At 37.1% G+C, this 25,339-nt stretch overlaps 1 protein-coding gene across 5 annotated transcripts; it reads right to left on the bottom strand.

Moving 5' to 3' along the window:
• Positions 1 to 6: 6 nt before the first annotated feature.
• Positions 7 to 23,654, bottom strand: LOC127876676 (kinesin-related protein 3-like). 5 transcript variants are annotated; one of them, XM_052422044.1, is made up of 12 exons: positions 23,620 to 23,654; positions 22,341 to 22,671; positions 21,463 to 21,745; positions 18,694 to 18,902; positions 16,923 to 17,020; positions 12,943 to 13,158; positions 11,469 to 11,678; positions 10,842 to 10,947; positions 10,002 to 10,183; positions 5,349 to 7,841; positions 4,606 to 4,705; positions 7 to 2,655 (listed from the first exon to the last, which is right to left on the bottom strand). In XM_052422044.1, the coding sequence occupies exons 2-12, from the start codon at positions 22,647 to 22,649 to the stop codon at positions 2,539 to 2,541; spliced, it is 4,323 nt and encodes a 1,440-aa protein (XP_052278004.1). In that variant the 5' UTR covers positions 22,650 to 22,671; positions 23,620 to 23,654; the 3' UTR covers positions 7 to 2,538. The 5 variants fall into 5 exon arrangements, with proteins under 5 accessions (XP_052278004.1, XP_052278007.1, XP_052278003.1 ...); XM_052422047.1 differs by having other exon boundaries at positions 23,607 to 23,651; XM_052422043.1 differs by lacking the exon at positions 23,620 to 23,654 and adding an exon at positions 23,112 to 23,229.
• Positions 23,655 to 25,339: the final 1,685 nt, after the last annotated feature.

Below are 25,339 nucleotides of genomic sequence, written 5' to 3'. Positions count from 1 at the left end.
TCATGGTATTTTTCTATTTTAATTTCTGAAATTGCTACCAATTTCAAGATTTCCCTACAACTGTAAGTGATCATAACAGCAAATTTTAGCTACTAAGCTAAGCTACTAAGACAAACACATTACCAAATCTAAATATATATTTTATTTGTAAAACCACACAATTCAATACATCGTATATAATATATTCCAGTTTTGTAATGTTTATTCATTAACAATCCTGTTAATAATTTTGTTGATTTTGCAACAAACAGCAATTCTTAATTGCAAAAAACAATTAAGGGCTGTTGATTTTTGACAGAGTTTAACGTTTATTGTATTACAAATAAAATTATACAAGTTTTCTTTAGGTTACTGTTTGAAACATTATATAAATCTCATTGCCAGCAAACGGGTTAAAATTATAAATTTCTATGGACAAAGTGTCTATCCTCAGAATCAAACACTGAACTTGAAGTGTATACTACTTAAACAAATTTGTTTAACAAGATGAATTGTGCATTGTTACGCTAGGGCTACCTAATAAGGTGGTACAAATTGATTGGACATATATGAAGAGCTTTGATAATAAGTGCTGTGTATTACTATAAGGTGCCTGCAAGCTACGTAGGGACTCGTATGGCTCTACACAAGTTCATTGTCTTTTAACATGCAAAAGATAGCTGTAGAAAAGATAAGCCCCATTTCACATCAAAGAAGTATGAATTTATATTGAAGTCATGTATGTTTTTGTGCCTGACATTCTGTCTCATATAGATTATAATGTGTGCAAAGGTATTTTGAAATCTTTCCTTGCATTGGGAAGAAATACATACTAGATCCGTACCATTATAAAAACATGTATGTCAAAATAAATAAATAAATTGTATGTCACATTATCTGAAAGCTTATAACCCCCCTCCCCCACACACTTAGCGTGTGACAACAAGGTAAAGAACAACATGGATTAATTCATCATATGACCTGTATCATATGAAAATAGTATTTGCAATATGCAGTGAGAGAAGCTGTGCAGTCACCAATATGTTCAGTATGTTACCTGTCAGCCAATAAAAAATGAATTCTGTGCAGAATGGTCTAGAGCTGTGCTGGCTGCATATGGCATAAACCCCAATGTTCACATGAAGCAGCTCATATATGAAAAGCTACTAGTACAGTATACACATTGAACAATTATATACACATTTTTTCTAATAAATGCAATGCTTAATTCTTCACGTAAAACCTCAGTGATGTATCTACTGATATCTTCAAAATAAATCAACAGCATGCCCAGGTATAATGTTTGTCCTATTGTATAACCTCTAGTTCAGAAAGTATGTGTAAAGATACTTATGCATTTGAACAGCTGTTTTCCCTTAAGCATTTGAGTAGTAACCACATAAAATGGGAAAATTAATATAATATTTGTCAATTAATTACACTTAAAATCTAATTCAGACATTGACATCTATCGAGACAGTATTATACATTTGTAATTATGGCATAATATGAACATGTTCTCCCTGGAGAATGACCTAATCATTCATACATGTATTTCAAGTATGGACGGAAATATTTTCCTGAAGCACAAACACAACTGTTCTGCATGTTCTATGACCCAAAATTATACACTCTAAAGAAATACATGTATAAATCCTAAGCAAATAAGCCCTCCCCCACGCCCTACTTCAAATATGTATTGTTCTGGTGACATCAACACAATATTGGGTAGGCCTACAGACTAGACTGACTTCTTTTTTAGTTCTCACTAAGCATTTCAATTTGTATGTTTAATTTAAATACCTGCAACAGTTAAACTGTTGTTTTTTTCACATCAATTACTAAGCATATTGTATTTTCACTAACTGGTCCCAATCATCAAGTTTATCTAAGGTATATCTTGAATCTATAGACATTTAATTGAGTATATATTTTCATTCACAATTGTATTACAAGACAACATAAGGGTTGAGCTTATCATCAGAAGCAGGCATAATTTGTGTTGGCCTAACATAGAAAAGTGAGTATCATTCAATGTGATAAATAAATAAAATAAGCTATAAAATACAATATGATACTAGCACAGTTAAAATGCAATATTGGTGTTCAATTCGTAAAAATATTTGCTTACATTACACACATAAAATATGTATACAATTTATCACAACTCTTATATATCACAAATGAGGAGAGAATAAGCACACATGTTGGAATGATCATGGCAAATAATCTTGAAGGTTTTGAATTAATATCAGGTATTTCCTCATAACCAAAACAAAAAGGTACAAATCAAAGAAACAACCCATGCATTTTTTCTATAAGCCTTTTTTGCTGCTCATGTTGTTGTAGTTTTGACAGTTAATTTGCTGTCAATTTACACTCACATAACATACATATCAGTACATTTATAAATACAATTGGTTCTTGATTTACAGAAATTAAAACAATTCTTGTGTTCTCAATCACACTTATTTTCTGAACTCAAAATTAAATAAATGTGCTTGCATAATCACATATAGTAGCATGAACACTGACATACTGTATTGTGTTTAATAAAACCTATTGACTGTCCTGAGTACTAAGCTGATAGGCAATAATTTGATCTTGTAAAAGCTGAATGGCCGCCATCTTCTGTGACAAAATTTCACTCACTTTTTCCATATAGTTGTTGAAAGACTGAAAGAAAAATGGACACTGGTATTTAAAACACATCACTTGAATAGTACATTGAAAAGTTGTACAATAACTACAGCAAGAAAAAGGAATTGATGCTTGGCACATGAAAAATATAAATATTGTGATAACGAATGCTAAAGAGATAGTTACTGTCCTTAACAATTGTATTTTCTTTATAATTATATGATGGTCCATTTTAATATATTTATGCCCCCCTTCGAAGAATAGGGGGTATATTGCTTTGCTCATGTCGGTCGGTCGGTCCGTCCGTCCACCAGGTGGTTGTCATACGATAACTCAAGAACGCTTGGGCCTAGGATCATGAAACTTCATAGGTACATTGATCATGACTCGCAGATGACCCCTATTGATTTTGAGGTCACTAGGTCAAAGGTCAAGGTGACTCGAAATAGTAAAATGGTTTTTGCATGATAACTCAAGAATGCATACGCGGCCAACAGGGCACACTCTGAACAATATTACTGAAGCAACTGGTCTGTAATCCTAAATCTATAATTATCAGTCCAATGAAACATCATCCTTTTAGTAGAATACAGTGGATAAGTAAAAATATTATCAGAATATGAGATTTTTTGTATATTTTGTATATTCAATATTGTGTTAATGTTTAATTTTGTTGATAAATATAAATATAAGCAGGACAGGGGAGGTAATACACTCTTATATACAGGGGAAACAAATGCAATAAGTTTAAATTTATTGTTACAGCATTTGCCTCCCTTGTAATATATTTAAATTTTACCAAATGTAAGGCTAACTGCATTTTTGTAATGCATCCTACTACTACTACTACTACTACTACTACTACTACTACTACTATTACTACTACTACTACTACTACTACTGCTGCTGCTGCTGCTGCTACTGCTTCTACTACTACTACTTCTACTACTACTACTACTACTACTACTACTACTACTACTACTACTACTACTACTACTACTACTACTACTACTACTACTACTACTACTACTACTACTACCACTACTACTGCTACTACTACTACTACTACTACTACTACTACTACTACTACTACTACTACTACTACTACTACTACTACTACTACTACTACTACTACTACTACTACTACTACTACTACTACTACTACTACTACTACTACTACTACTACTACTTCTACTACTACTACTACTACTACTAATACTACTACACCACCACCACCACCCACCCACCCCACCCCACCCACCCACTCACCCACCCACCCACCCACCCACCACCACCACCACCACCACCACCACCCCCACCGTTCACAGTGACAAAAAACGTATTCACACAATGGCTGCTACTACAACTTATAGCCCATATAGGGGGGCATACATGTTTTACAAACAGCCCTTGTTAATACTTGCTCTGGACATTTGTTTTACTAACAGGCAAAAGCTCTGTAAATCCTGACAACAAGAGAGTTATGGTTCTTGTACTCTGAAGTTCCACTTAATGCACTTGATATAAGTATATGAAATTTCATTTCAATCCCCGTCAGTACTTCCGAATTATGCACAGCACAAGCAACTGACAGCAGGACAGAAAGTTTATCTCTCTTCAGAAAACATTTTATTTCAATTTAGAGAAGCAAAACTAGACCTTATAACTGTAGTGAAGAATTACCAGTGTGTAGAAAGTTGTAAGAATCATGTAAAAAGAAGCTCTGAGTTGAAAAAAGTGCATAACTTTTACAATTTTAACTTATGATGATATAAAAAAGGTTGTATGCAAGTTTGTTTGTTATACCTTGACAAGTGTATGACTACTTTATGAGACATGTAAGTCTTTCTGGATAGACTGAAAGACTGTCAGACATTCATGGTGATTCCAGTACAGGTATACCATGTACTCTCCCTTATTTTGTTAGGTTAGGGTAAAATACTTCCATACAGTAAAACATTACAAATCTATGTAGATGAGCATTACCTTGTTCCCTGCCTTGGCTCCCAGCAGCAGCTTCATTTCTTGCTTACAAAGGGAAGTAACTGCAGCCAGCTGGTCTTCATGGGAGGTAATCAGCTGTGACCTAACAAAATACAATATATTATAATCTGGCCTCCTTTGTGAATTTGTGTACAACACGTACATTTATTGCCGGAATACCTTAACCTTCTCTTTCTTTTTATATCTATCAAAGAATGGAATCAATTTTTAAATATCACACAGCAACATTTCACTTAATAATATTGTTACGATCAACATATTTGAGTTGAAGGGCACTTATAAAATGGCGAGTACAGTTTCAAGTTAAACAATGTATAGTTCATTGGCTTTTTTCAGTGAAATAAAATTAATATTGCTACCTTGCAGTGTTTTTTTAACTCTAAAAAATACTCTTGCCTGCAGACTCACATTAGGTAATAGTATTTTCTCTATCTCAAATAATGCAAAACTTATACAATATATAAAACTGAAAATGTTGATTAAGCAACAGAGGTATAAGCTAGGCACTTGGAAAATATAAAAACACGATCAAGGCTACACATTTTAAGAAAGCCATTGTAATTTCTTTGCCACAAATCATAGAAAAAAACAGTTAATTAATCAATGTAACAGCTGCAAATCTGCTAAAATGAAAACTTTCTTTAAAGCATTAAATTTAACTATAGCCACTAAGTTATTTTATAACCCCATTGGAAAAAATGTGTGACCAAAAAACTATAACTTACTTAAGATCCATAGTAGCGCTTTCTGCACTGTCACTTCTTTGTGGCACGCTTCGTTTCTCCCCGGCTTGGGCTGTTTGTGGCGTAGGGTGAAGAATATCCTTACTCAGTGCTGCACTAGATTTTGCCGGTTTGTTAGCAGTTACCGGCTGGGGATGGATTGGGGAGAAACATGCACCAGTTTGAAGCTTCTCTGTCTTCACTGCCCCATTAGAACCCTGGCTGGACCCCTCGGAGGGTATATCTGGGGTCACTTTAGCACCATTGGTCTGTGAGGTACCTCCCCGGTCCTGCTTTATTGATTTCTCACCATTTTGTACGGGTGATTGGGAAATGTATTCCCTAATCACTGGTGAACCATTGTTTGTCTGGCGAGTCGTTACAGGGGAATGCAATACTCTGTTTGGTTCAGAGGAAAATTCATTTCTGTTTGCAGAGTCACTGAAATAACCTGGTCTCGCAAAATCAGAAAAATGGTAACTACTTTTACTTTTTTCTCTCACATTCTTGCTTATTTGATTTGGTTGTGTAAACCTGTTATATGTGTCCAATGCACTGTCTGAGGCCACTGACACAATACCACTGTCACTATGTGCAGAATTATTGCGGTCATTCTTTCTTTGTATCGGTAAATACTCATCACCTTCAGCCTTTAAGCCTAGGCTTTCCCTGTCACTCTTTACAGATGCTTTATCACTCTTCAAAGATGAAGTCTCATCACTAACATTAGAGTTCAATCGTCTGTCTTTTGTTGATAATGCAATGTGCGTATCATGATCGGCAGGCGTGTCAAACCAGTTGGCGCTAATTGGCCCCTTAGATGGTCTTGCTGAAGCAGACTGCTCCTGTTTATTATTTCCAGGATTCTGAACTGAAGTAATTTGTGAACCAGTCTCTTTTAATTTAGTATTATTACTAGGAAAGTAATTACTGCTTTGCTTAGGAATAACATGTGACGACTTCTCTGCAGGACTAGATTCAGATTGTTTAACATCTTTCTCTTTAAAATTATTTGTTTGTGTCTGAGGCAAATGATTATCAGAGGTTGTTCTAGTCACAGTTCTGATTGGCTCAGGCCGGAACCCTTGCTGCACAGGCACTGGTGCTGGAGTATGCTGATGTTTGTTCAGATTGAAACGGGGCGACTGCGAGAATGACGCAAGTTCTGTGCTCTTAGCTGGCAAAACTGCAGGAATTTCAGGCTGCAAGGAGGGATTTTGAGGAAATCTTGGCTGGGTGCCAGCACTTTCAATGGGTGTTCTAGGTGTCCACATTCTTTGGTCCATGGAGCCCGGTTCAAACAATCTGTCATCATCAAGTGTGTCCAACATTGGAGACGGAATTCTTAGATGCGGTCTTTGTGGAGCATTGCTTATTGTTTCAATGTCTTTTTTCTTGGCTGAGGATAGCGCCATTCCTTTAGAGGCATCTCTAGTTATCTGATTAGAATTACTAGAACCTCCTGTACTTAAGTTTCTTCCAGAACCAGTATCTAATCCTGATTCAGAATTCAGGACTATACCCTGTGATGCAGCTCCAACAGCTTGCTTTAGGCCATTCTGTTCTTCAGCATCTGGATGGTTCTGATTTGAGGATTCTGAGTAAATCTTTTTCCTAAGTAGAGGAACACTAGCGGAAACAGATGACATTTTAGATGCTGCCCTACTAGGATTTGAAGCGCCACTATTCGGTGTGGGCTGCTGGCTGACCCCTGAAGCACCATTCCCTCTTGATATGCCAATGGGAAATGCAGGAACACTTGCAGCTACTGCTCCCTTGCCAGCAGTCCTATTCAAATCATTCAACTCCTCCTCATTGTTGAAATCTGTTGTTGGGAAATCATTATCAGTGTCAGAAGACTTAACAACCGGGGGAATATATTGACTAGACGACACAATTTTTCTACCACTGTTATCAGTTTTTGCTGTAAAATTATTATCTTGGTTTTTCATTTGCTGAAAGTTTGCAATAGCAGTGGCTCTCTGGGGACCAGTCACATTACATGAGTCTGTATCGGTCTGATCCGATTCACTGTTAGAGGACTGATTCTGTTTATTACTCGCCACATTTGACACCACCTGGGGTGCAAAATGTCTAGTCATCGGTGTCTTAATCACAGGTTTCGTAGCTGACAAATGCGAAACAGAAACGGAATCAGCTGAACTCCCTCGAACACTTGAAGAAACTGCTCGAGATTCGTTTCTAGCTGCAACAGTGGCAGTCTTTCTAGCCCGAGCACCAGGTCCTCTAATCGGAGTCTCACTAGGGTCCAGATTAAGCTCCGAGTTCGAGCCCTGATTGGTAAACTGCTTGGTACTCTGTCTCATGGGAGTGGAGGAGCACAGGATGTTGGACGGCTGGAAGATGGAGGGTGCAGAGGCTGGGATGTTCATCAGGATGTTGGACATGGCCACATTGGCACTGCTCCGTACTGAGGAGGGGGGCGGGGGCAGACCGGCCTGACCTCCCTGACCTGACCGACGTAACTCCTTCACCCTGGAAGCAAGAAATAAACAGAATGCTAGTTAGTGTTGAGTAAAGGTGAGTGTTGGAACTTTGTAACCTGTTTTTTTATATAAGCCTCACTCTGAGATCATTGGACTTAATGCATGTGTGTTAAGTTTCATCCCATATTAGCATGTACACTACTCAAAGGCTAACACGGGACGACACTTTCCACCTTAACTGTATTTTCGCTGCGAAGTGTCTTCCGTTAAACAGACAATACCATAAAAGTGGAAAGTGTTGTCTGTGTACTGCAAAGGCTAATCTGGGGAAAAAATACACACATGCATTTAGATCTATTTTTTCTGGAGCAAGGCTCATCTACATTTAAAACCACAGCTCTGTCACAAATATGACTAGTAACCAGTCTAAAGCTGTTTTGTGAGTTATGTTCAAGGGCAAACATGGATTACTCTGAAAAGAACAATCTTGTATAACTACATTTAAAAGATTTTGAAGTTTCAATCTTATGGCATGAAAAGAGTGAAAGTAGTTTCATCATTTTACATTTTAACACTTAACATTTTGTGGATTGACCATAGAATTTATGAGGCTTACCCAGTTTATTAAAGGCAAATTTAAAAGCTATGTTATTGCACGCAGGTTTTGTATAAGACACGTATAAATATCAAATATTGCAGCTTCAATATCATGGACTCTTAAGCTTTTTGTAATAAGATAATGAACACTGAAAGACATACACATACTAGTAATTAATAACAATGTATTTGAATAGCACAACATTACAAAACGATTTTCATTATGTCACAATGCATAACCTTAATTCATCAACACACATTCTGCTGATGCACTTAAAAAAAAATATGCAGCTCCTAAAGAAGCACTGGAATGTTGGAAAATGCAAAAACGGAGACATCAGCATAATGAACATTGAAGATTACCACCATTGAGTTGTTTGTCAAATCATAACTGACACACACTGATGTGACATATTATAAAGAAAGTTGTATAAACAAGAAATGTGTCCACAGGACACGGATGCCCCCAACTGTAACTTTGTCACTACATAAAAGTATAACTGTGTAAACGCTTGATAGAAGTTATTAGCTTTTTTTCAAATCCTAAACGCAGATTTCAAACCTAAACACGGACCCTAAGTTCAAGGTCAAGGTCACAGGGGTCAAAATTTGTATGCGTATGGAAAGACCTTGTCCATATACACATGCATGCCAAATATGAAATTTCTATCAGAAGCGACATAGAAGTTATGAGCATTTTTCGAAATCTAAACGCAAAGTGTGAAGGACAGACGGACGGACAGACGAACGGACAGTCCGATCACTATATGCCCTCCTTTGGGGGCATAAAAATGTCTTCGAATATCAAAATAAATCAGAAAGCCACATAAACTAGTGAGCGGACAACATGCTTAATCCTTGAAATGCACTAAGTGACCCCGTGACCTAGTTTTTGACCCGGCATGACCCATATTTGAACTTGACCTAGATATTGTCTTGATACAACTTCTTACCAAGTTTAGTAAAGATCAGATGAAAACTACTTCAATTAGAGAGCGGACACCATGCTAAATCCTTGAAATGCACTAAGTGACCCAGTGACCTAGTTTTTTGACACGGCATGGCCCATATTCGAACATGACCTAGATAATGTCTTGATACAACTTCTGACCAAGTTTAGTACATTCAGATGAAAACTACTTCAATTAGAGAGCGGACACCATGCTTAATCCTTGAAATGCACTAAGTGACCCCGTGACCTAGTTTTTGACCCGGCATGACCCATATTCGAACTTGACCTAGATATTGTCTGGATACAACTTCTGACCAAGTTTGGTAAAGATCGGATGAAAACTATTTGAATTAGAGAGCGGACACGAAGTGTGAACGACCGACCGACCAACCGACCGACCAACCGACCGACCGACGGACAGTGCGAAAACTATATACCCCCTTTTCTTCGAAATGGGGGCATAAAAATATATACCAGTTTTAAAAGGCACATAAATGATTGACAGACAAAATGGCATAGAAAATAAAAACTAAAATACGAAAGACTTGTTGTTTCTTTTGATCAAACTAAACTTCCTTGAAATAAAATTAAAGGATCTATGTCTATGATATTCTGGGACAGTCCATGTTAATCTAAGAACATAACTGTATCAATAGTTACCTATCAGCATAGCGTAGGGTGTTGAGCGTGTGTTCACATGATCCACTACCCGGGGAGATGTTGGCAATCATGCACGTGCGAGAGTTCCCCATGAACGAGTCCTTGAGGATATGAGTCAGCTTGCTCTGGCGGAACGGCTTGTGTCGACTCTCCTGGTCTATCGAGCGAATACATTCCTTCAACTGGAAATGTTGTGAAAAGTGAGTCAATGTTGTAATGTAGTCACAAATTAAAGTGAGCTTTTATCTGGGAAAACTGGGCTTAGCATGTGTGTAAAGTGTTGTCCCAGAATAGCCTGTGCAGACTTCACAGGCTAATCTGGGATGACACTATGGGATGATACGCAGATGCATTGATCCTGATTTTCCCAGAGTGCATATCAAGAAGAATTGCATGGAAATATTTTGTCAGTCTTAAACTCTGAGGAGCATCAAGAAGTGCATACAGTGCTATTATTAACAGATGATTATGTTATATGTATATAACATGTTCAATTGACATGTGTTTTTGAAAATACTTTAGCAATACAAGCATACCTGGACATACGTTTACAGCCCCTGACTTTTACTTATTTATGAATGTGTTCCAATATTTTTGGTTTACTTATAAGTTCTGTTTTATTCATACATTTAATGCAATGAATTGTTTAGCAAATCTAGTAAACTATTTTGGTAAAATGGTGTTATGAATGAAATCTAACAAGTTTATATACTGATTTAATATCAACAAACTAAAATTAATTAATTAAAAAATACTATAGCTGGAAGAAAGTTTGTTACATGACAGAAGGAAACGGCCCTAGAAATTTTAAGGATGCGTCTTGTCCCTGCTCACACTTACTGCCAGTAAACTTTGGTTGATTTCTGCCCCTTCCATGCGTGTCTGTCTGTCTGTGTCCCCTGAATCCGAAGCCCTCTCACTCCCAGCCAGGTCTATGAACGAAATCCTGGAAGAAGCAAAATAACATTAATATCTTTTGTATTTCAAAAGAATATTAGATTCAGCTAAAATAAAATTTAAGGATGGAATTAAATACCAAATTCGGTTTTTGAGTATTGAAGGTCAGAGTTATAGAACTCAGTGACCTCACACAATGACCCTGAACACATAGCTGAACAAATGAGTGAAGATTCAATTGTATACCTCTAATAGTAGCAGAGATATGTTGATTTTGCACGATCAAAAGAAACAATTTACTATGTAAAAAAAAGGGGCCGCATTCTGCTAAATTGCAGGTAAGAGTAATGGAATTTGGTCAGTGACATCACACAATGATCCAAACACATGTTTGAAATTTCAATTGAATGCCTGCAGTAGAACACCTGATTTGGAGATATTGGACATTTAACACAGCATTATGTAAAAGCTGACACAGACATTTGGTTGAGTAGTATACATGTAGCTCAGACTATTGTGAGAATAAATGAGCTAAAATCCCTAAAATATCAGCATCGTATTGCCCTATACCTGCCCAGCCTGCGGTCTGTAGAGTCCCTGATCTCCATCTGCAGTACGGCGTGTGAGCGTGACGAGTCTGGATTCACACCGCTGACCCCCTTGCTCCGTACGGAGTTCCCATACTCAAGCACCTGCATCAGCGACTGCTCGTCTGTCGCCTCTGTTTCTGTGAGGCCTGCTATGCATACATGGTGTGACCCATCCTCTCTTGCGTGTAACCTGTGTGCGTTTAGTAAACAGCTTCGCTCTTATAAAAGAAAATCCTGTTTAGGTAGTGTCACCCCTGATTAGCTGCACAGGCTAATTTGGGATGACACTTTACACACATGCAATATGACCAAATTTCACAGAGCGCTGAATTAACTTTGTGGTGAAAACAGGAAACATGAATGTTTATATAAGGTTGTGCCAGTAGTTACCTACAGGGTTTGATTTTAGAAGCATCTCAGGAAAGGAAAATATCCCTCATCCAAAGATGTTCAACGAAAATGCTTACTTTTGGAATAGAACTAGCAAAGTGAGTAACAATTTGTAAAACTATATTGGCATTGAAATTAGATTAGCTGCCAGAAGTTTAGATTTGACTGGATTAAAAAGACTGGAGTGCAAAAAACACAAATATTTATAGGAACAGAATAAATGAAGATTCCTGCACTCAGTGTTTATAGAATATGTGGCAACAAACAATGTATTCATAAAGATAAGTTTAAGTTTACAAAAATATGCTTGTATCAAGATCATTTGACATCAACAATAATGCTAAGCCTTGTAAAACAAATTATCTACAGACAACACCAATTTAAAAACAGTCAGTACATGAACAGCACTTCTCAACGGACACTTTGGTGCAATCATCTTAAAATGTGACACTACGGTAAAACAATAGTTTAATTATACCCTTTACATGAAAATTACAAAATACTATTCTCTGATTAAAATGACAACTAATATTAAAGGATCATAACCCAATACATGTTTTTATAAATTAAGTTTTAATATACTGAATATCCTTCAATATCACTTCTTTTGCAAGAATTTTTTTAAATATAAGCTTGAGGAATATTCATCAATTCTTTAGATAGGGCCTTTTGTATTGCGGGAAAATGTGTTTTCCTATGTAAAATGTGTGTTAAATTCCACTTTTAATAACTTTATTTTTACTAAATTGTTTAAAAAAATACACGAAAACTATACTTCATACAATACTTGACATAGACTATACTTGTTCAAGCAAGACAGAATCTGTTTCAAGGAGAATGTTCAAATGTTTCTTAGGAGTTCTGGTAAGCATTTTTAATGTGATATTGGGTATAATTTTAATGAAAAGGAACACTAAATTAAATATATTTCACATGCTACGTGAATCACATGTCAGTTAAAGACTTTTTATATAAAAAAATTGTATTTCCAAATACAGACCAATGAAACCACCATTTTAGTGTTCAGTTAAAAGGTATTTTCAGCACACTGTTGCCCATCCAACCTGTTTCGCTTGTTGAGAAGATCAAACAGCTGCCCGCAGTAGATCTCAAAGAAGCTGACCCACACCTTAATGCCGTCCCCGTACTGGCCCGTACCAATGATGGAGAAGATGTCATGGGCAGCCAGCAGGTAGAGGCCTGGCACCTCACGGTTACCAATCATGGTATGGGTTTTACCCGCACCTGTCTGGCCATAGGCAAAGCATGTGGCACTTCCTCTAGGAACAGGAAATGAACTGTCAGCAGAAAATCTAACAAGAGGGCCAAGATGGCCCTAGTTCGCTCACCTGAGAAGAGTCGGTTCATTCAATCTTTACCAAATGTCAAGCTTGACCTAGATAATGTCCAGACAAACATCCTGGTCAAGTTTCATCATTATTTCATCTGCGAGTCATGATCAATGTACCTATGAAGTTTCATGATCCTAGGCGTAAGCATTCTTGAGTTATCATCCGGAAACCATTTTTCTAAGTTAAGTCACCGTGACCTTGACAGCCATTGTGTCAATACGTTTTTTGGCACTGTGACCTTGACCTCTGACCTAGTGACCTGAAATTCAATAGGGGTCATCTGCGAGTCATGATCAATATATCTATAAAGTTTCATGATCCTAGGCATAAGTGTTCTTGAGTTATCATCTTGAAACCATTTTACTATTTCATGTCATCGTGACCTTGACCTTTGACCTAGTGACCTGAAAATCAATAGGGGTCATCTGCGATTCATGATCAATGTACCTATGAAGTTTCATGATCCTTGGCATAAGCGCTCTTGAGTTATCATCCGTAAACCATCTATTGGACGGACGGACCGACATGAGCAAAACAATACATCCCCTCTTCTTCGAAAGGGGGGAGTGGGGCATAATGAAAAAACTGCCCCCTCCCCCTGGCAGCCATGTTTTTCAACTGACCAGAACCATTTTTTAACTCAACTCTCGTATCAAGGAAACAAATGTTCTGAGCAAATTTCATGAAAATTGGGCCAAAAATGTGACTTCTACTGTGTTCACATGTTTTAACTATATACATAGAGAGAAAAATGCCCCGCCCACTTGCAGCCATGTTTTTTCACTGATCCCGACCATTTTCAAACTCGTCCGAGATATCAATAAAACCAATGTTTTGATTAACTTTCATGATGATTGGGCAAAAATTGTGACTTCTAGTGTTTACAAGGTTTCTCTATATATAGCCAAATAGGGAAAACTGCCACTATATACATATAGAGAAAAATGCCCCGCCCACTGGCGGCCATGTTTTTTCACTGATCTCGACCATTTTCGAACTCGTCCGAGACATCAATTGAACCAATGTTTTGACCAACTTTCATGATGATTGGGCAAAAATTGTGACTTCTAAAGTGTTTACAAGGTTTCTCTATAGCCAAATAAGGAAAACTGCCCCGCCCACTGGCGGCAATGTTTTTCAACGGATCAAAACCACTTTTGAACTCAACCAAGATATTATTAAGACAAACATTTTGACAAAGTTACATGAAGATTGGGCATGAAATGTGACTTCTACAGTGTTTACAAGGTTTTTCTTTTTTTTGACCGAGTGACCTAGTTTTTGACCCGGCACAACCCAGTTTCGAACTCTGCCGAGATTTCATTGGGACAAAGCTTCTGACCAAGTTTCATGAAGATGGGACAAGAAATGTGGACTCTAGAGTGTTTACGCGCAAATGTTAACAGACAGACGGACATACGACGGACAAAGACCGGTCACAAAAGCTCATCTAAGCAATCAGGTGAGCTAAAAGGACACAGCTTATACTGTGATATAGTATTTTATTAGAATATCATGAGCAGCGAAGCAAACTATTAGAAAATGTTCCAAAAGGTTACAGTTGTTTGGAGATAGAACAAGATGTGTTTGTGAAACACAATGTCCCCCTATATGACGTTTGACCTTGTATGATGACCTTGACCTTGACCCTTCACCACTCAAAATGTGCAGCTCCATGAGATACACATGCATTTCAAATATAAAATTGCTAGCTTCAATATTGCAGAAGTGACATTACATGAGCAATTTAGACCCATATATTTGACCTTGAAGGATGACCTTGACCTTTCACCACTCAAAATGTGCAGCTCCATGAGATACACATGCATGCCAAATATCAAGTTGCTATCTTCAATATTGCAAAAGTATTCATAAAATTAGCGATTTGGGCCACATATATTTGACCTCTGACCTTGAAGAATGACCTTGACCTTTCACCACTCAAAATGTGCAGCTCCATGAGATACACATGCATGCCAAATATCAAGCTGCTATCTTCAATATTGCAAAAGTACTCATAAAATGAGCGATTTTAGCCACATATATTTGACATCTTACCTTGAAGGATGACCCTGACCTTGACCTTTCACCACTCAAATTGTGCAGCTCCATGAGATACACATGCATGCCAAATATCAAGTTGCTATCTTGAATATTGAAATACTGCAAAAGTGTACATTAAATGAGCGATTTTGACCCATATATTTGACCTTTGACCTTGAAGGATGACCTTGACCTTGACCTTTCACCACTCAAAATGTGCAGCTCCATGAGATACATATGCATGCCAAATATCAAGTTCCTATCTTCAATATTGCAAATGTTAAAGTTGGCGCAAACCAACCAACCAACAGACCAACCAACCAACAGACCAACCAACAGACAGGGCAAAAACAATATGCCCCCCACTACTATAGTGGGGGACATAAAAAATAACAATGGAGGCTAAGATGACATATCATCGCTGTCGTTCTCAAACCTCGTAGCTTCAAAATGCCAACTTTTCAGGAGAGAGAAAAAAACGTCACATTTTTTTATAACGATGTTTTAGAAATTGAAATTCTGTAAAAGTACCAAACAAATGAAGCTGCAAAATACGGTATAAGCCGTAGGCGCGTAAGTCATACTGATAAGTCATACAGATATTCAGAAATGGTAGCTACAATATTTCATCATCACAGCTTTGTCATTTTTATGAGGTACAACAATTCGTCATGATAGGAAACCTCGTAGCTGCAAATATTAAAACGTTTTTGTCAAATTTGTCCAAACGAAATGACGTACCTATAGGTGAAATGACGTCGCTACGACTTTACGCCTGACAAAAAAGCCAACAATCAAGCTACAACATTTCGTCACGTGGCTTTTTCAAGGGCTCTGATTGGTGAAGAGCTACGAGATATAGCCCAAAACACGCGCCAAACTTCATATATTCGGATAAAACAAAAAAAAAAATGAAATTTTTGGAGCTACGAGGTTCGAGAACGACAGCGACGATATATAATTTGATATAATTTAATATATGCTTTTCAATTGAATACAGGCATTGTTTGGTGAAATTTACATGTAATTAGTTTTCTGTGTAAAATATCAGAATTTGTTTGTTTTCTACAGTGAATGTCAAATTGTTAAAATGTATGCCTAATTGTCAAGAGGAATATTAAAATATTGTAGGAAATATGCATCTTGTTCAATACTGAATGTTTTGATAGATGCACTACTACATGACAGAAAAGTCTTACTTTCAAATTCAAGCTCCACTGACTAGCAACAATCTTTATAGGTAATCATTTAAGATCTGAGAAGTTTGAAAACAAATGCCGCAATATGCTTGAATATGCAGGCATTTATTTACTATAAATTGAGGCCATGAAACATCTACAAATTTAAATCACAGATTTAGGCAGAAATAGCCATCTTTTAGAACTGGGCCTGTGTTAAAATTAATAACTTCTGGTTAACATTAAATTATATAAAATGGTGAGTGATGTCTATCTTTTTTTTTTTATTTGATGGTAATTTTGAATGTTTCCCCACTTTAAGTGTATTTCAATATAACCTTAAATCCTAAAAGATTGTCTTCAGTAAATAAAGAAACAACGAAAACTAATGTAAAGAACAAAAATTCCTTGATAAAAACTGACCAAGATTCTGAGAACATTTATAAAAGAGACATATTATGATGTCATTACCCCTCAAATACACAGCTAACAAGCGGCCTGGCAGCCCGTATATACACATCCTCATTAGAACAGCTCTCTTCAAACACTTCATCAAATATGAACTCGTGCTGAAATGTGGAAAGATTATTTTGCAAAACATTTTATTCCAATTTCTGATTCAATGAAAACTGGTAGACATAAAATTATTTACACTATAATTGACCTACATCACATTTACATTCATAATTCTCAAATTTAGATCAGATCTCGACAACTTCATCTTATCTATTCTTCAAGCATATTTCCACAATCTAAATAGATCAAACTACTTCTATCAACTTTTTTTCTAATGTAAACATGCTATTAATAGATCAGTGTATACCTCATGTATATTTGTGTTCACCAATCATCTGGCAACAAGCAAAAAATGTACTTTTACAAAAAATGATTATCTTTTATTGATCAAAATAACAAAGTATAGTCAAAACATATTTATTTTATGGCTAGATTGAATTAAAAGTATTTTGCTAATAGAGACACTTTAGTCATTCTCCTAGGTAAAACCATTATGTGGCGTCTTTAGATCTTAATAACATTCGCAGTTAAACCCACATATTCTGTGTAAGACGGACACCGTACAGGGTTCGACACTAAGGCATGTCCGACAGACATTGTCTAGTAAGATCGGTGGTCGGGCTAGTAAAACTGTGGGCTAGCTTGTCCGACTGGTCGTACATAAAAAATCTATACTGATTCATATAACTATAACTAACTTAAAACCTTTTTCTCTTAATGTGTAAAATAACTCTCGTATTCGTTATTTACAACAGAACAAAAATAGCGTTTATAAATAAACGCGGAGCATTCACATGATTCATCGCAATTTTTAAACGCAAAGGAGAGCTTCCCGCAGAAATTGCTTGTTTTCATTGGTCAAAGTGTCATGAATATTAATGATTTTCTGCAGTGTCTTAGAACTTTACATCATGTTTTTACGACTTCTATCAAAAATCGGTATCATCAATGTAAACATTTTGGCGTAGCAGACGAGAGAATGTAATTTTAAGAATGGCTTTGTTCAAGATTGGATTTTCGTCCGACAAATAAGTTAATAAAGAGGAATCCGACGGTAAAACTGACACAGATTATGATGGAAAAAGGGCCTTAAAGCTGTGGTTGCATGGAGCACAGCGGTCAAGGAGGCCAGAATTTGATGACGTTGAATAAATGTCACCTGCTGTACTGATATTATTTGTTTAACTAGTGATAAACAGTGAAATTATAACCAACAATTTATGTTGTTAAATAGTTTTATTTTATTTTTTACTCTGTGCATCAAAATAACTATCTTGTATTCACTAATTATTTACTGATAAAACCTGATTAAACAGTTACACGACACAATTGTGTTTATTTGCTATGTCATTTATGGTCTAGTAGACATCAGATTCGGACTAGTACATTTTAAGAGGAGCTGGTCTGATGGTCTGGCTGTAAAAAAAGTTAATTTCGAACCCTGCCGTATCCACTTCAAAATTGTATTCTTTTAAATGCTCATTCTTAATCACACATAACCCACCACTGCACATTACATCTAGAGTGTAAGCAGTGAGATATCACACATAACCCACCACTGCACATTACATCCAGAGAGTAAGCAGTGAGATATCACACATAACCCACCACTGCACATTACATCCAGAGTGTAAGCAGTGAGATATCACACATAACCCACCACTGCACATTGTCTCCAGTGTGTAAGCAGTGAGATATCACACATAACCCCCCCAATGCACATTACCTCCAATGTATAAGCCGTAAGATCCACTGCTTGTTTGGGCTCGGACACAATCAGTGTGGTGGTACTGGCTGCCCGCACCATGTCCTCCTCCCCTAGCCTGGACTCCCGCTTGCTCAGAGGCCTCTTCCTCACACACACCTTGATCCTGTCCACATTGAGTCGACTGGACCCAGGCTTGGCCTTAACCTTTGTGGCTGAGGAGCCTCCACCTAAAGAGAAGAAGTGAAATTTGTAAGGCTGTTAATAATGGTGTTAACTGTGTTTATTTTTTTATACATACAATTGCTTGCATTTTTCACATAAATTATGCGTGCTGATCTGATGTTCAGATATCTTGGTGGGAAATTAACATGGAATTTTTTGTCGCACAAAAAATTAAAACGAGCATTTTGTATCTCTTCAAATCTATGTTACCAGACCACATCTAGCGTTGACATGTTGGCTATTGCTTTAAGAAACATTGATTTTTTTATGTGTTAACTTTATTTTTCTAAATATTGGCCAAAATATTTGCTTATATTGAGTGTTACAAATGTAATTGGCTTATAATCACATGAACATGATATATAATTCATAATCACTTTAGATGCACAAAATATTTGACTTGGTACCAACACAGAGCAGAAAGGAATTCCTCACCTAAACCTTGAAATTCTAAACATGTGTTTCATAAAGGTGGAAAATTTTAACGAGGGAAAAACGAGGGTCTTGTGTATACTTTCTCATTTTTTTTGCCATTTAATGCATGTGTAAACCATACTAAATTATTTTAAATAGTCAAACCTTATAATAATACATGTAGCAAGAAACAAGAGCTGTGTTTGTGAAACACAATGCCCCCTACTGCGCTTTGAAGCCATATATATTTGACCTTTGACCTTAAAGGATGACCTTGACATTGAACTTTCACCACTCAAAATGTGCAGCTTCATGAGATACACATCATGCATGCCAAATATCAAGTTGCTATCTTCAATATTGCAAAAGTTATGACCAAGGTTAAAGTTTTGGGACAGAATGGCCACATCCTTAACCTTTACAAAGGTAAAGGGGAGTCTCTAGACAGAGGAAACTACCGTGGGTTAAAGCTTAGAGGACCAGACAATGAAATTGAATGAGCGTGTACTTAACACCCTCGTACAGGAGATGGTCGACATTGATGGTATGCAGTTTGGTTTTGTTCCTGGTAGAGGTACCACTGATGCAATCTTCATCATACGCCAGCTGCAGGAAAAATACATCGCTGCAAACAAGCCACAGTATATTGCCTTTGTCGACCTTGAGAAAGCATTTGATAGAGTACCAAGGAAGGTCCTTTGGTGGGCCCTGAGGAGTGTTGGGGTTCAGTAATGGGCAGTACGTGTCATACAGTGCATGTACACAGGCACCAGGAGCGGAGTACATGTAAACGGACAGTACAGCGAGGAATTTGGAGTTGGAGCAGGGGTGCATCAGGATTCTGTTCTCAGTTCCCTGCTTTTCATCTTAGTCCTTGAAGCTCTGCCGAGGGAATTCCGCACCAAGGTTCCATGGGAGCTCCTCTACGCTGATGATCTTGCTGTGATTGCGGACTCACTGGAGGAGTGTCTCTCCAGACTGAAAGGTTGGAAGGATGGTATGGAAAGCAAAGGGCTGAGGGAAGAAGACAAAGCTCTTGATCACCGGTCCTGGACTGAATCTCCTGCATGACGCTGGAGCATATCCCTGTGCGGTATGTAGGAGTGGAGTGGGAGTGAACTCCATTGAGTGCACCCAGTGCAAACTGTGGGTGCACAAAAAGTGCAGTGGCATCAAGGGAAGGATCACCAGCATCCCGGACTATGTATGTCCGAACCAGGCACGTCCAATTGATGGAAAACCAGTTACCCAAGAGGTTGTCGACGGCTCACAGCTGGATGTTCAGGCCAGCTTCTGTTTTCTGGGTGACACGCTATGTGCTGGGGGAGGCTGCCAACTTGCCATCATCACCAGATGCTGCACTGCCTGGGGAAAGTTTAAGAAGCTACTTCCAATACTGACGTCGAAGTATGTTTCCCTTAAAACCCCTGGCAAAGTGTTCAATGCTTGTGTCCGGTCTGCCATGTCACATGGTAGTGAAGCGTGGGCACCATCCGCTTCTGATCTACAACGACTTCGTAGAAACGACAGAGCAATGGCCCGCTGGATCTGCAGCGTCAAACCTGACGACGGAGTCGACACTGACACGCTGTATGGAAAACTAGGGATACCAGAAGTCACTGCATCACTGAGAGCCAGACGTCTGAGGTGGTATGTGCATGTCGAATGTGCCACTTCTTGCATCAACCCTATCATGAAGATGGTCATTCCTGGTGCTAGAGGTGGAGGGAGACCAAGAAAATCGTGGTCTGACTGTCAGGGATGACCTGCACACCTGTGGCATGGGAAACACAGACCCACAGAACAGAGGAGCGTGGAAATCAGGGGTTAGACGCTCTAGCCGCCTGCTGCCTACCCCAGTTACTGGGACTAATCCCGCAGCAGATGACAAATAAACTCAGGATCAAGTGAAGTCAATGACAGACAGACAGACATGCCAAAAACAATATACCCCCGATCATTCTATCCGGAAGCATAAAAAGTGAATCAACCATTATGAAAATAAAACAAAAACAAGTGTTGTTATTTTTAAGCGCAAGAAATATTAAACATCAGAATAATTAGTATCAATATTCTTAAACTTTACAGTTTATGTTCCAAAAGGAAAAAATAATGTTTGAACTCTATCACACAAAAGAAAAAATGTCCCACCTGGTACACCATAGTTATAGCCAGCCCCATGCCTCACAGTCTCTACAGGAGCTTTTTTTACACTTCTGGGCAGTTCTCTCACAGCTGAGGCTGACACGCTATGTTTCACTGCTGGCTCATAGTCTGAATGATCCTCCCCTGAGTCTGTTCCAGAGGACTCTGTATTGTCATCTGAGAGCAGATCTAGCAAGGCCCCAGGGGAAAGATGGTGGCTGCTAGCACTGGCATTTGACCTCTCCCTTACTCTTACATCATTAGTAGCGGCTAAAGACCTCCCAGCAACCTGTGCAGAATGTATAATTTAATAATTAGCATTATTTAATAATCAATTTATTGTAATTTTTATGTAATATGTTACAAAGTTATTAAAAGTTAGTTTCGGTAACAATAAATCAATTGCATGGAAGATATAGAATTAAAAGGCTACGATTTAAAAAAAATACTGTATTCAAGTAAAAACAGACTTGCATCTGGCAGAATGATGCTCATATTCAGCCCCATAAATATATAGTCAAAAAGCCCTCTTACACTTCTATTATTGGCTATTAAAATGCCATTTAAAACATGAAAATACATAAATCAAAAGCCATTTAGTCATCAAGCACTTAAATGTTATATGAGGCTGTTGTGGAAAATGGTTAAAAAAATACAAACTAGTGACCTCAAAATCAATAGGGGTCATCTGCCAGTCATGATCAATGTACCTATGAAGTTTCATGATCCTAGGCCCAAGCGTTCTTGAGTTATAGTCTGACAACCACCTGGTGGACGGACCGACCGACAGACAGACCGACATGAGCAAAGCAATATACCCCCTCTTCTTAGAAGGGGGGCATAAATATATATATATTTGTTGCATGATTTATCATAACACTTACCTGCAATGGAGTCTGTGCTGGGCTTCTGTTTCTTTTCCTTGGGGAATTATTTTTCACACTTTGTACATTCCTATTGTTTGCATTGGCACCAGAGAGATAATTATCCCTCTCAGTGTTATGGACAGCCTTTACAATACTTATAAGCTCTACAAGACGTCTTTTATCCTCAGCCGAATTGATTCCGAATGCTGAGCAGTCATTCACAGTGAGTCTAGTCAATGCTTCAGATTTCGTTATTCCATGTGAACGAAATGAAGGGTAGTACCTCTCAAGTTTTGCTTCTTTGAGGCATTCATACAAAGTACCCATAGCTGCTGAGTTTTATTTGTAACTAAAATCACAACAATTATTTCATTAAAACCAAACCAACTTTTTAAAAAGCTGAAAACAGCAATACATATAGAGTTTATGATTATCTATTCTAATATACAATACACCTATAAAATCCTAGAACACAGTACTACGCAGTTTAATTTAAATATTAGAATGTTATTAAATTTTATATCAAATTATGAAGGTATTAAATAGATTTCTTTAAACATGTACATTTAATTGTTTACAGAAATTTTAATCCAAACAAACACCCATGTGCGTCACTAAATAATCTTCAACCTTTTTATTTTTAGATATTGATGATTTAAATTCATTTTGGAAACCTTCCAATAAAAGCTTATCCAAATTTATTCAACCATGAACAGAAATTCCATTATGCCTGCGACACATATTTTTAACGCACATCTATATTTAAAAGTAATAATGTAATCCACATACTAATTGCATAACATTAAATTTTATTTAAATGAATATAACATTGGTATGTGTATATTGTATTGTCATTCATGACTTTCAATATGATAAGTACATATTTTCAAGTTCAAACTTGTTCAGTAAAACAAAATAGACAGAATGTTCTCCCTTTATTTCACTAATTTTAAATGCATTTTAAATTGTTGTTTTGACTCTCGAACTGGATTTAACCCTAGGCATCAAAGCATATATTAACAGATATTATTATAAGACCATACAATGAAGTTGAGTAACTTAAACAACGCTTGAATTAAATTTAAAAAACGAACACAGGCAGGCGACGGGAGCTACTTTCAGTTTCATTTTATCGTTCACATATTAATGATATTTAAATCAACGAAAAACACGAGTAATTAATGAAATATAATTGCATTTTTGTTTTGTAATTGTAAACTGTTTTAATGATTTAAAAAATCTATCCACGATTCAATTAATGCCTTCAAAATAGCATTTTCACACATAAAAGACATACGCCGCCTAGGACGCCATTCGTAAACAACAGACTGGTTACAAGTACTTACAGCTGTCTGTTTAATGCGGCCGGTTGGTCAAAGCGGTCTGTTCAGTGTCGAGAAACGAAAAGACAATCTCAACTCATAGTTGTCGTTCCATGCTCTCACTTATTTTTATAATTAATGATTTTTTTAGTATGAATCTAAACGTGTACATTGTTTTCAAAATATAAAAGAAAATCATGCTACTTTTCACAAATACTTAAACAAAAATAAAATAGATTCTATCTAATCTAGTAAGATTTTTTTGTCATGGCAGATCGTATTGTTTTTTAAGTACCTGGTTTATTTGAAATGTCATATGAGGAGAGATTGAAGGATCTGAAATGACCTACTCTTGCTTATAGAAGATTACGAGGAAACCTCATTGAAGCATATAAAATAATTACTATGAAATATGACCAAGCAGTCTCAAACTTATTCGAGAAAAACACTAGTCAATCAACAAGGGACATGAGCATAAAATTTTTAAATGGCGATCAAGACTGGATGTTAGGTAATATTCGTTTTTTGTCGGATTTTGGACATATGGAACAAATTACCCCAACGTGTAATATCCGCTAAAACGGTACACTCTTTTGAAACGAGGAGCTAGCATTAAAGGATGGGGACCCCAACCTACTGCTAGAATGACATCAGTAAGTATCTGTAAGTCTTGTGAAGAATAAGAACGGGAAAATTAGTGTACCACGCGGCTGGTCTATCATCGCGTGGTTGGATATGAAGGCAGGGATTTGATCCAGCTATGCTGGTTCCCGTCAAATTTCTGCGTGGAGGATGACAAAAAAACGTTTGTAATTGTTCCGTTAGTTGTAAATAATTTGTTAACATATAATATGTAATTATCAAAATGTTGAGGAATGTGAAAAAGTAAACATAGATCTTTCTTGCAGTAATTATCATGAAAACGAAACACACTATATGTATTTATCTATGAATAACTATTATAATTCTGAATAATTTCACGTTGTATCGCAAAGTAAATATTGGCTTCATTATTGGCCTCATGACCCAATATGTTATATGGAACTTCTAAACATGTGTATTTACACTCTAAAAATATAAAATTCTATAATAGAGACTTTACAAGAAAAATTGAGAAAGAAATTCACCTAAGACAACGAGTGTAAGAGTTCTAATTGAAACAGAAATTCACCTAAGAAGGCGAGTGTAAGATTCCTGCCCGCGGACGGTATGGCGATTCTGATGACGATTCGTCGCTGTTGTCATCGATTGTCAGCAATGGAAGCCCACAATAATTATTATCACACGACAAGAAAGAGCGACTAAATTAGCGATTCCGTTGGCAAACGTCTCGCGATCGGTCGTTTTCACTGTGTCAAAATAATACATCAGTTTGTTGTTTGTTTAACGCTGAGCATGGTGTGATGTAGAAAAATATAAACGAAAATTGATTAATCGTGTTATTTATAAGTAATTCAGCGCATAAATTCAAGTTCGGATTAGATGAACCCGAACTTCCTGACTACTGAAAGGAAAACGCCACGGTAGTTTGACAAACCATAATTTTTTTTATAATTTTTAAGGTTTTCACTTGCATACTCACTCTTTTTTCTATGAACATAAGCAATAACAAGGCAAACCAACAGTATGGACATGTTACTCCTTCTCTTAAAGTTGGATGTAATTTCGTTCTTAAAGAGACGTACGGTTCACGTA

This window comes from Dreissena polymorpha, chromosome 4 (genome assembly GCF_020536995.1).
Source record: "Dreissena polymorpha isolate Duluth1 chromosome 4, UMN_Dpol_1.0, whole genome shotgun sequence".
In the NCBI taxonomy this organism is placed as follows: domain Eukaryota; kingdom Metazoa; phylum Mollusca; class Bivalvia; order Myida; family Dreissenidae; genus Dreissena; species Dreissena polymorpha.
This window is presented reverse-complemented; position numbering and strand designations above follow the sequence as displayed.